This window comes from Caretta caretta, chromosome 10, assembly GCF_965140235.1.
Source record: "Caretta caretta isolate rCarCar2 chromosome 10, rCarCar1.hap1, whole genome shotgun sequence".
Taxonomy (NCBI): Eukaryota; Metazoa; Chordata; order Testudines; family Cheloniidae; genus Caretta; species Caretta caretta.
The window spans coordinates 79,241,174-79,253,403 of NC_134215.1; the positions used below are offsets into that span (position 1 = coordinate 79,241,174).

At 38.1% G+C, this 12,230-nt stretch overlaps 1 protein-coding gene across 3 annotated transcripts in view; it reads right to left on the reverse strand.

Annotated features, from left to right (window-relative positions):
* DENND4A (DENN domain containing 4A) overlaps positions 1-12,230 on the reverse strand; it is a 98,811-nt gene that overhangs the window by 75,333 nt on the left and 11,248 nt on the right. For all 3 annotated transcript variants that reach the window (XM_048866668.2, XM_048866667.2, XM_048866665.2), the window contains exons 2-3: positions 2,356-2,685; positions 1,138-1,387 (exon numbers count right to left, since the gene is read on the reverse strand). In XM_048866668.2, coding sequence (XP_048722625.1) covers positions 1,138-1,387; positions 2,356-2,663 — 558 coding nt within the window. In that variant the 5' untranslated portion in view covers positions 2,664-2,685. The remainder of the gene's footprint in view (positions 1-1,137; positions 1,388-2,355; positions 2,686-12,230) is intronic.

The following is a 12,230-nucleotide window of genomic DNA, read 5'->3' on the forward strand; positions in this document are numbered from 1 at the left end:
ACTCACAAACTTTGGCATTCTTTTATGCAAACACTGTCAATTTTTCACTCATCTCAGGAACAGAAGATTTACTGAACTCTAAAGCAAAAAAATTAATTTTTGCCTTTTTAATTTTGCCAACCTGCAGTTTAAACACTAAAATAAACTATAACCATAATACTGGTGTGGTCACCAACATTATGCCAGACTTAAACATCAGTTAGTACCTATAGAGAACTTTTCATGTCTCACCTTCAAACAGAAAGGTGGCTGGCATCCATAACCAGAACCATGAATACATAATCTCCTTTTTTTAATTCAGCTAGTTACTTATTTTTTTTCTTAAATATTGGTAAACTGGCAGAAATAAAGACTCAGTTCAGTTCTTGAGTTGATTAATGAATCCTGTCTTATTTAGGTAATTAAACAGAGCTTCTACCCAAATGGGGATCAAAACTGCTAATAAAAATTTTCCAACTTGGTTACTCCTAGCAGTAGTCTAACATGGAACAATGTGGAACAAGATTTTCTTCTGAGGATAGTGCTAGTGAAACTGCTAGAGAGGCTACCTCCACTATCTACCCATCCCTTAGTCTATAGTATAGTTTTGTAACATGGTTAAAAAAGTTCTCAGAGTTAGAAATCCCATTCTACATTGAGGGTAACTATGTTAGAAATAAGAAAAGGAGTACTTGTGGCACCTTAGAGACTAACTAATTTATTTGAGCATAAGCTTTTGTGAGCTAATGAGCTGTAGCTCACGAAAGCTCATGCTCAAATAAATTGATTAGTCTCTAAGGTGCCACAAGTACTCCTTTTCTTTTTGTGAATACAGACTAACACGGCTGTTACTCTGAAACCTGTCATTATGTTAGAAATCTCACTACATACCACCATGTCTGTAGAGTTGTACACGACTGTACTCTAAGGCCTGACCTAAAGCCTACTAAAATCGACATATATAATCCAGCATTTTTAGACATTCCCACATAGGGACAAAGGAAATGTTACCCCTTTTCAAAAACACCTTTTAATTACTTGCTAGAGGTAAATCAGTTCAATTATTCACCAGCGTTTCACAAGGATTCTTGGAATAAATCCTCCATAAACATTAGAGCATTGAATGTTAACTGAACAAATCCAGACATGTAATCTTACCATACTGTTATTAAGATTCTTGTCAACCTTGCAGAATGTATGTGGAGGGCTTTCTCCCTTACTCGGTATAATTATACATATATCTGTGACAGCCAAAGTGTTTTGGGTCATGTTTTCGGCGGCTCTTCGGTAAGTGATGTATACTCTTTGTGATGAGGCACTGCCACTAATGTTTGCAGGACGACCATATGGAGTGGCTTGAATGATTTCACAGCCCTGTTTTAATCTCTCTTTCCCATCATATAAAACCCTAGATTAAAAAAAAAATAATCAAAGGGAAAAAGTAATTGTTTAAACACAGTGAAGATTGATCCAGAACTGTAATTTAAGACTATACATTTAAGAACAAATCCTGTCGTGCCTCTGATCAGAATATATTTTCACTGAAAAGAAAAGCTACTTCAGTTCACATTATATAAAAACATGTTCCAACAGGAAACTTCCATTCTGATGCTAGATTCCCATTTTCTTTGTGTATAATTACTTTAATGCGTATTCACATGCACTGTTTTCAATCACTAAAAGCCTCCTAAGCTGTAGCTAGAGCTCTCATACTACTGTATCTGTGCTCATAATTCAACAGATCACTCTATTCATCACATATGGGAGGGAACCATCGCCCAGTGGCTTGCACATGGGTGTCAGGACTTCTTTGGTTCTATTTTCAACACTATTACTGCTTTATTGTGTGATCCTGGGCACGTCACTTAGTTTGTGCCTCATTCATGTATAAAATGAAATATGATGTTTAACCTATCTAAAGAATGTGTTGTGAAGCTTAATTCTGTAAAATGCTATGAGTCCCCCCAAAAGCATAGAGGATTATTGCTGTCACTAACTAAGGGCTTGTTGACACGAGCGCCAGACTTTTACTGAACTGTAGCAGGGTCACACAGTGAGTTAGTACTGTACACAGCAAACTGGTGCACTGTAGATTCACACCTCAGCTTGCCGCACACTAACTCACCACACAGACAAGGCCTAGGATCCAACATTTACTAAGCATGATGTTTTTTTACAATATAGGCCAGATCTAAACCCCAACTGAAGTCAACAGGACCCCCTCCTTTGAGGGCTTTGGATCAGGTCCTACATGTATAAATAATCAAGTTCTTAGTATTGTATGTATTTTTGTAAAGCTTGTACTGTTTGTTTGTTAATCATTAGTACTACTTAAAATTACTAGAATCAATAGCACTAATAAAAAAAATTACTCACCCCAGATCAGTAAGTGGAGGCTTGTCCCTTCCTCTCCTGTAGCAAAGGAATATCTGTGGACCCACAAGACTCCCATTATTGAGATCTCCTGATAGTCCTGAAGGAGTAACATCTATGCATTTATATCCCTGAGGCACTTCCTCCCCCAGAGATTTAATAATTACTGTGACATCAGTGATAGGTTCTTTTGGTTTAGCTATTTTATGGCAAGCATCATTGAAGTGGATTTCTTCTTCTAGTGGTTTTGAAATATCTGTCAATCCTGCTACAACAAAGTAGTCAGCAACACGAACGCCTTTGTCTTCCATCTTCCATAACAGAAAGTAAGATCTGGTAAGTAATAAATATAGATATGTTTTTGGAAATAGAAAATTCTCTAATATGTAAGAAAGGCACATTAAGCAATAAATACCAACACTATAACTATATAGTTTAAAAAAAAATCAAGAAGTTTGCATCATAATATGAACTACAAGCCACAATATGGAGTATACTAAAAAGAGACACACACACCTAAAAATAACTGCTGTAACATTTTTCATTTCTAATTACCAGTCTGCAACACTTACGAATTCTCACATTTTGTCTGTATTGATTTTGGCACATACTATTTGACACAGATTTTTATCTCTCTAAGGAAAGGAGAGCTCATATGGCCTCTTTTTGTTACTTACATACTAGAGTATCAGCATCATCAGTGAAAGCAAGAATGTGCACAGTTTTGGGAATAGCTTATTAGTTAAATCCCAGAGCCAAATGACAGTGCTCACATATTTAGCATATGCTCACATATTTCAATATATATCACACAAGTGGATTTATTTTTGTATAATCTACATCAGTTAATGTACTTTTTAAATATATATACACACGGGCAGGAAATGTCCTCCATATTCTAAACATAGGTAGGTTAAATTACGTTTTAAGTAATATCACCTTGTACCATGAGCCCATCAGATCTTACAACGTAACCAGGATTAAGGCCAGACCTGCAAGGAATATTATGGTGTGCTAATAATTGGTACCAATTCAGTAAATGATACAGCTCCCTTGGGTCTATATTCACACAGAGTATCCAGAATACAACTAGGTTTACTGTGCAGCTGGAGAGGTGAGCCTTTGGATGACATGTAAAACCAAGAACCTGATTATCTAGCCCCTTCAACACTCAAATGGTCAGGATAGAAAAATTAAATCAAGATAACATGGAATTTTTCACAACAGTGGGGGATGCTAATCCTGCTGTTCTGGCAAGATCCCAGTTTGGGAAATTACAGTTTATCTACCTAAACTACCCCGTTATATCAATTGAATAAGGAAAACTTCACATCCAGTCCTAATTTGTTTTGCATAGTATTATTGTGCAGTGTTTAAATAGCTGTCATTTTCTACCCAAGGGTGGGTGAATTTTAGTGCAGGATGACGTGATCCCTGCAAGATGGAAGGATAGCCTTGAAATTAAGTCAAGAGATGAGATATCTGGAGATTTAGATTCTATTCCCAGCTTTTTGCCATCGACTCCTATATGACCTTGGGCAAGTCATCTAACCTCTCTGTGTCTCAATCTGCAAAATAAAGATATTAATACTGTGTGATGGGTCATTATAGACTATTACCATAAACCTTTGGAAAACTGTCTAAAAATCATTTATCAAAGTCACACTAGAAACCACCCAATGCATGCTGAAACCTTGCTGAAGCCTGTTTCAAGAACTAGACTTCTGTCACTTTGTTCTGGGGCTGTGAGGGGAGGCATGTTCTGAAATTACTCAAGGTCCTCTTGTTTTTGAGCTATCTGTGTCAGGAATGGCACTGGAAGACTCTGTAAGGGACTGCTGTGAAGAACCTAGCAGAAGTCCATGGAACAGCACTGGTCTTCAGTTTATTTTTTGTCAGTTTTGTTTTGATTGCTTTGTGGTTGTCTTTTCTTTTGCTTTTCATTATTTTCTGCTCCAGGTTACGGGTATCAAGCCTACTGAACCTCAGGCCGTGGTGTTTATTGGGTCTTACTCACAAACCTTAGCTAGTCCTAAATTTGTTTCGCTTGGTCATCTAGCATTGGAAAGAGAGGAGAGAGAAGTGAGATGACTCTGTCCAAAGTTGAGACTGTACCTTTGATCCAGCTTTTCCAACCTGACTTCAGATAACTAGAGGAAAGAACCATAACAGCCTGAAGTTGAAAACCACCCCCACCATCCACCTGACCAGAAGAGAAATTCAAATTATTTTTTCCTTCTCCCATCATCTTTTCTGTGTTCAGGTGGAATAAATGACTTGACCTATTTATAAAGTTGCATGTAAACTGAGAATCTTGATTGTATGCAATGTTGTTGTAGCCATGTTGGAAGAGCTCTGCACAAGCTCAAAAGATACTACTTCACCCACTTTCTCTCTCTAATCTTTTGGTTGTAATTTTCATAATTTAAAATAAGCGTTGTGAAACAAAGCTGGCTGTAATTGCAATTTTTCCTGCATACTGAGTAAATGAAGTAGAAGAGTTTAAAGTCATGTATGGTTACTGAGAAACTAATGCCCACAACTGCAATAAAGAATCTTGAGATACGGCACTCATAGTAGAGTGCAATAGTTACATCTAACTAATCCTTAAAGTACCTAGACAGGTACTGACCTATATCAGAGAAGAAACAACTTTTTTTTTTTTAGTTCAACCTTCAGGACTAATTTGATAAAAATAAATCAGGTTTCCGGTATAAATAATAGAATCAGGAGAATAAGAGAGATGGTATTGCTAACAAGCTATATATGAAAGTAATGACTCTATAAACTCAGTCAGAACCTGAGGCTGAAGTAATACATCTGAGGATTTACAAGTTCAACAATAATATAATATGTGCTGTATCTGACGCTCTCAATAAAACCAGCACAGGCTAGCTACAGTACTTAGAGAGATAAGGCGATTTAACACAGTGTCTCTAACCTAATTTAATGTCCAAACACTAATATTTTGCAGTTATGCAAATTCAAATAAAGTACTGTATATATTGTCACACTATCATCCTCTATAAAACTTACCTATTGTATATTAAATGTTAACTGACATGAAAACTTTCTCCCTTTACCAAGCAGCAGCCACTCTGAACCAATGAATGAATGATCACATTTTTTAAGATACAGTGCACTGCACAAACATCTGTTTCTATCAGCTTAAAAACATACAGAAGAGCTTATGCAGTTGCCTAAAAATATCAAATCATTTTTGAGAGTGCACTGAGTAACGTATCAAGAGGAAAATGCATGCTTCATAATGGAGATCACCAAGTAATAGTGGTCAAAGACAGTCTACCAGGTAAATAATAGAAAGGATTTCTTGAAGAACCAAGAAGAGCAAGGGGCCCTGTGGGTGGAAAAAACAGTATGTGATCATGAATTAATGTAAGTAATGTGATCATGTAATTACTGCATACGCACAAAGGGGCCATATTTAAGGTTGCACAGGACTTAATTCTGGCATCTTCTACTTTCGAGTGCTTGACTTTGCAATCTTAATAGCCTTTTAACATAGGGGGTTTTTGTGTGAGTAATATTATACATAGTTTGTAATGCATTTTGAGATTTACAGTGCTAAATGATATGTATGCTATATAAGGCTATTAATAAGCTAATAAAATCTCATCACCATGTCCTAGTATATTGGTGTTGCTGGATAGATTAGAATGAAGCTACATCACACCTCACAGGCAACACATTAGACTTAGGTTACGTAGCAAAGAACATCTCCCTGAATTTATATTCCAGCATGCACAGAATTTGGGCAGGCCGCTTCCCCAGATGCAAGGCTCCTACACTGTGCAGGAGTGTGGCTATGCAGAAAGGAAAACTGTAGGATAGCTTGTGGCACCTTAGAGATTAACTAATTTATTTGAGCATAAGCTTTCGTGAGCTACAGCCGATGAAGTGAGCTGTAGCTCACGAAAGCTTATGCTCAAATAAATTTGTTAATCTCTAAGGTGCCACAAGTACTCCTTTTCTTTTTGCGAATACAGACTAACACGGCTGCTACTCTGAAACCTGTAGGATAGCTGTGTGAAGAAGGGAGAACAGGCAGTTGTCAAACAGGCAAAAGCACGAGAAGAGAAGGGGGAAGTGGCTGCCAATCAGGGCTTTGGAGCGGAGCCTGCGGAGCAGCTACGGAGCAGTGGAGCTGCAGGTTTTTGCCAGGAGCTGGAGCAGAGCCGGAGCACAGCTCCAAAGCCCTGGCTGCCATCCAGGCCACACACATTTACACATGCTCATTAAATAATACAAATGACTGTTTTTCTGCAATGTACATTATAAAGTATTTTTTAAAATTCAATAAAGAATACAAAAATAAATGTTTATTCTTTAAGATCAATCAACTTTTAAATGTAGTATAAAATTAGCATAGCTGCTGTGTTGAATAATCAGTTAAGCAGAAAAATAGAGGACACTTTCTACTATTACCATCAGTTTTATAAAAGAGGTCAATTTGTAGTTGAAAGTAATACGTAAGTTAGTGAAATGTCTTTCATTTGGATATGCTGGGAAGTGTCACTCAAGCTATTATCAACGCAAAACAGAATTGAAGTAGCATTTCCCAAGGATTTTATGAAAATGTGGTGGTAACCATGGTCAGAGCACTGACATGAGGATCTGGGCCTGTCCTATAGAAAGGGGTTTTTTTGTTTGTTTTTTTAAATGTACATTTAAGAAGCAGACATGTATTTATCAATGTTCTCCTACCTATGCTTGATTCTAAATTTATATTGCCATTTGGCATGCCGGAGTTCTTGCCTAGAGCAGTTCTCTGAGCATTCTACTGCCATTGAAGTTCTCGGCTAGGGCATCTCCCTAGAGTGCTGTTGGTACCTGCAGGTGTCAAACCAAGGATTCAAGTCAGGGAAGCTGGGCCATAGGAGGATGCTGTGACGATCACATTGTCATTGTCACTTGGGATGCAGGTTGTTCCAAGAGAATATTTTATTAATCATATTTCTTATGTTAGTGCCTAAAGGCCAACCAAGAATGGGTCCCCATTCTGTTAGACACTGTACAGAGTAACAGAGACCCACGCTCTGAAGAGTTTACAATCTAACTAGATAAGAGAGACACAGGTTGCGGGGAAATGGCTATAACACACAAGCAGAGTAAACAGTGTGTGATGGAAAATGGCATGTTAGTGCAACAATTTTTGGGGGGAAGGGAGGTTAGATAAGAGGAGAACAGCTAAATGGAAAGAAAAGTGAAGGGAGAGAGAAGGACAAGTCAGGAGAGAAGAGGATGAAGGGGGCAGGTGTGGAGGGAAGGTGAGGTGAAGAGACTCTGAGGGGAGAGGAGTGGAAGCGTTGGAGCAGACAGCCAATCAGCATAGGGCAGAGAAAGCCCAGTCAAAACTGCAGAAAGTTCTCTACGTCTAAGACCAAAAAGTGTTCTCTGCCTGCTTCTGCCCCTACTGACTGGAGTCTCTGCCTGGCTCCTCTCTACAGTTTTCCCCCACAAGGCCTCATTTTTGGGAGGGCACCACCTGGGTCCTAGTGTCTGAAAACTGGGAAGGTGTCTGCTGCAAAGTTCTGGATCCAGAGGGGTGTCCCTGGTACTGGCAGAGCTCCATTTTATCCCCTCTGCCCCTAATGCGACAGTACCTGCTTTGGCTTCTTCTGCCCATGTCAGCTGGAGTCTCTGGCTGCTTCCTCTCAACAGGTTTCCATGTCAAGGCTTATCTCCCCCTGCCACATACTATACACCAAGTAGTGTGTGAATTTATTGCCCCCATTCAGAACAAGTAGCATATAAGACTCACTGAGACTTCTGTAATTTATCTGCAACTTTTGGAAAAATAAGGCTGTGGGATGCCCCCTAAAGTGGGTGGGATCCTCCCCTGCAAAAATGAGATCTTTGAGACTTGACTGCTACCACTGAACCCAGTGGCCAAATTGAAAACGGTGGATCTTTGTAAAGGTTAGGGATATTTTTCATTCATATTTTGTTTAAACAAAGTTGGGAAGGATAGTGACCCCCCACCAGACAACCATTTTTGGAGTGAGCAGAAAGGAACGCTAAAAATGTACTTCCAGAGACTGAATAAAATTAGCACAAAACTAGATTTGAACTGAAATTTAATGCTTGCTAAGGAGCTAGATTTCTGAGTTCTGCAAATTTTACGGCCTTGTGTCACCTTCAATAGCAATTTGTAGTGCTCATTTATAGTGGAAGTATTGAAATGTTGCTTTATCATATCAAACAACATACACACTATGATTGTTTCAGAGTAACAGCCGTGTTAGTCTGTATTCGCAAAAAGAAAAGGAGTACTTGTGGCACCTTAGAGACTAACCAAAATATTCAAATAAATTTATTCTCTAAGGTGCCACAAGTACTCCTTTTCTTTTTACTATGATTGTTAAAACTACAGACAGATTCAAAAAGGCAGAGGCAAACAGCTTCCCATTTATACTACACATTTTCTATATAAATCTTTTCCATGTCAAGGCTTCTCTTAACCCTCCCCCCCACACATACTGTATGCCTAGTATAGCCTGAATTTATTTCCCCAGGTCAGCACAAGTCTTGATGATTCTTATGCTACTTCTGTAATTTAACTGCAACTTTTGGAAAATTAAAAAAATAAGTCTAAGTGATGTTACAGCTCCCCTTAAGATCTTAATTTTTCTTCATACAAAGCCTTGCAGCTACTAAATATATGATAAAACAAACAATAGGTCAAAAGTTAATTCACTGGTTGATTATTCAAACAGATTCTTACACTTCCGTAGATTTGCTGAGAAGGATTCAAATGCAGTTTTTGATGTGATGAGATTACATGAATTGTACACTTCAGTCCTCAAAAAGAGGAGAGAAAAGGGTAATACTCAGCTAATGTAGAGTAAATAGTCACTGTGCAAATATCATGGTACACACACAAACAGCTGAATCTGAACAACTGTAACAACATAGCTAACAGAGTAATGAACATTTCTATAGCAAATTTCATACCAAATTACTCCAAAGTGCTTCATAATTATGTACATACGATATCATTCTGCAAGTAGCTCCCAAGGAGGGGAGGAAACAAGGTACAGCACACCTCACTGCACAACACTTGTGGCTATGAGCACACTGAGACAAAGCTCTTATGATGAAAGCCATAGCGTCTTAACGGAACCTGTTACAGAGCTCTCTGGAGGTAACTATGGATTCCCACTCCATTCATGCAGACTCTACAGCTTGAAAACAGGCCTTAATTATAAAGATTTGGGATATTTTCCTTTTAAAAAATGTTTTAAAGTGAGAATAGAGCCCAATCAGAGGTTCAACACATATACCTAAGAGTATACCAATAGAGCTACTTTTTAAGGTAAGGAAAAACTAACAGTAACAGGTGAGAGCAACAAAAGGTGATATTCCCCAGTGCTAAATACCCTGCTTTATTTTTTAAATGAATCTATTTCTGGATTAACACATAAAGACATATTAATTTTTTTATTTTATAGTTAAAAAGCAAACACTATTTCTCAAACAGAAAGCAGCAATATTATTACTGACCTGTTGGCAATTATGCAAAAGGAAGAGTCTTGAAAAGATGAAAACATTTTAAGACTCATTAAATTTATGTATCTTATTTTAGTGCTGAATACTGAAAACAGTCTACCATATGTACAGTGTGAAACGTTCTGAGGTTATAATGCTTAGAGGAGTATGACAGCACAACAGACATATTTTTTCAGCCTTAATGACCAGGAACTTAACTAACCTGAAAAAAGTAATTTAAAAAATCATGTATTTTCAGAAACTACCAGTAAAGAATGGCAAATGGCAAAACACTACTGCAATACCCAGCATACAGAAAAAGCTGACTCTCTAAAGACAAGTGAAATATCACTGGGATTACAATGTACTGCACACATACTAGTTTCACCATTACACTTCCAATAAAGTCAAGATATGGTTTTCTGTTTTTTAGAACTGTTTGCAGCTTCCATTCAAACAAAATGAAAAGAAAAATCATAAACAAAACAGTAAAACTAGTGGGTATCCACACAGCATGCTGGCTCTCAAACCAGTTAATTTCTTTCTTGAGAATGTATATAAAGAAAAATGTTCACCAATTAATCGATCTTCAGTAACAGACATATTTAATACTTGAAATGATTCCACTGAACTTGCAAGATCATCATTTAATCTTCCTGTCCTGATTCCCCTTCCTGCCTGCATTTTCCTTTGAGAATATTCAACAGCTTTTTATTAATTTAATTTTCCTTGGTAGGGTCCAAGTGGTATTTGTCTCTGCTAAATATGTCTGAAGTAGAAGAGGTTTTGCTTTATTTGCCTAGCTGTAGAGTGATGTTCTACCAAAGAACAGGGAATAAAAATCTCCATTGGCAAGTAGAAAACTTTCTCTAGAAAGCTTGGAAGACGACAACCTCAGTTTCTGCACAATTTATACTTTCATTTTGGAAAAAAAAACCCACACAAGCAATTTTAAGCCAAAGTTTTCAGGCATATTCACTAATACTGTGGTCTTAAAAGAAAAAAAACCCTTCAATTCGGATACCCAAAAATTGAGAAAAACACAAAAAAGTCAGTGGCTGCTTTTGGAAATTTGTCTGCAAGCTTCTAGTAGCTCTAGAGCCCTCCAAACAGGAACCAAATGCAATATTTTCTTCCTGAGCACTTAAACAGAATACTTCAGTGCCTTTACTGCTGCTCATAGCTTTGCCAGGCACCAGGAAAGTGAAATTAACAAGAACTCGTCAGTTTCACGGTGGCCATTCAGAACTATTTGTGGGCAGTAACATTGTCATGAATCATGTCACTAAGCACTGCAGCTTGGTGAAGCTATGAGGAACTGCAATTATTCAAAGCAAAGGACCCCATTTCTCCTGCAGCAAAAAAAAAAAAAAAAAAAAGAGAGAGACACTGAGTGAGAGGTAAGAGTACTAGAGGCCCCATCCCGGTAATCCCTTATCAGCACCCACAAGATTCTGGAAAGAAAGAGTATCAGAGCCGCTCCTAACTTGTCTCCCACCCCTCCCCCCAAAAAGGTTACAGAAGTGAAGCTTCAAACTTATTAGCCAGTGTTATCCAGGGACCAGAACAGCAATGTGATAGAAATACCATCAACCTCTCCCGTCCGGCTACCTATTCGGTTTCCTACCAGTGCTCTCAAGGCCACACTGTGCTGTCTTCACTGCTATTTTCAGAGTAGCAGACGTGTTAGTCTGTATCCGCAAAAAAAAAAAAAAGAAAAAAGGAGTACTTGTGGCACCTTAGAGACTAACAAATTTATTTGAGAGTAAGCTTTCGTGAGCTACAGCATGGAAAACTGCATGCATCCGATGAAGTGAGCTGTAGCTCACGAAAGCTTATGCTCAAATAAATTGGTTAGTCTCTAAGGTGCCACAAGTCCTCCTTTGCTTTTCACTGCTATTGTTATCCATGCCTGGTGTATTCAAGCTCGCTTGAGTAGGCTAGCCCATGCACAATTTCTGCTGTGTAGACATACCCATAATTTGATTTCACTTCTTTCACCGTCTTCTGATATCCCAAATGCTCTTTCATTCTATTCGGTGATTTTCTACCTTCCTCTGTAAAGTGTTTCTTTGCACTTATTTTAAAATGAAAGTGTTTGTTTTGGGCTTCAGTTAATATTCTTTCGAGTGAGAGCAGAAAACTGTAGGAAGAAACTTGTGTATGTTTCAACTCAATCTTTCCATTAAGGAGTAAGGTTTGCCCTGCCTAAGGAATGAGTAAAGAATTCTGCCTCCAGACATGAAGTTTTCAGGACACTTGCAAAGAACAGCGACTACACAAAGCTTCCAGACCACTACTTCACCTGTGGGAAACAAGGCTCAGCGCACTGCCCCCAACATCCCCAAAGGAATTTTCATAAGTAACAC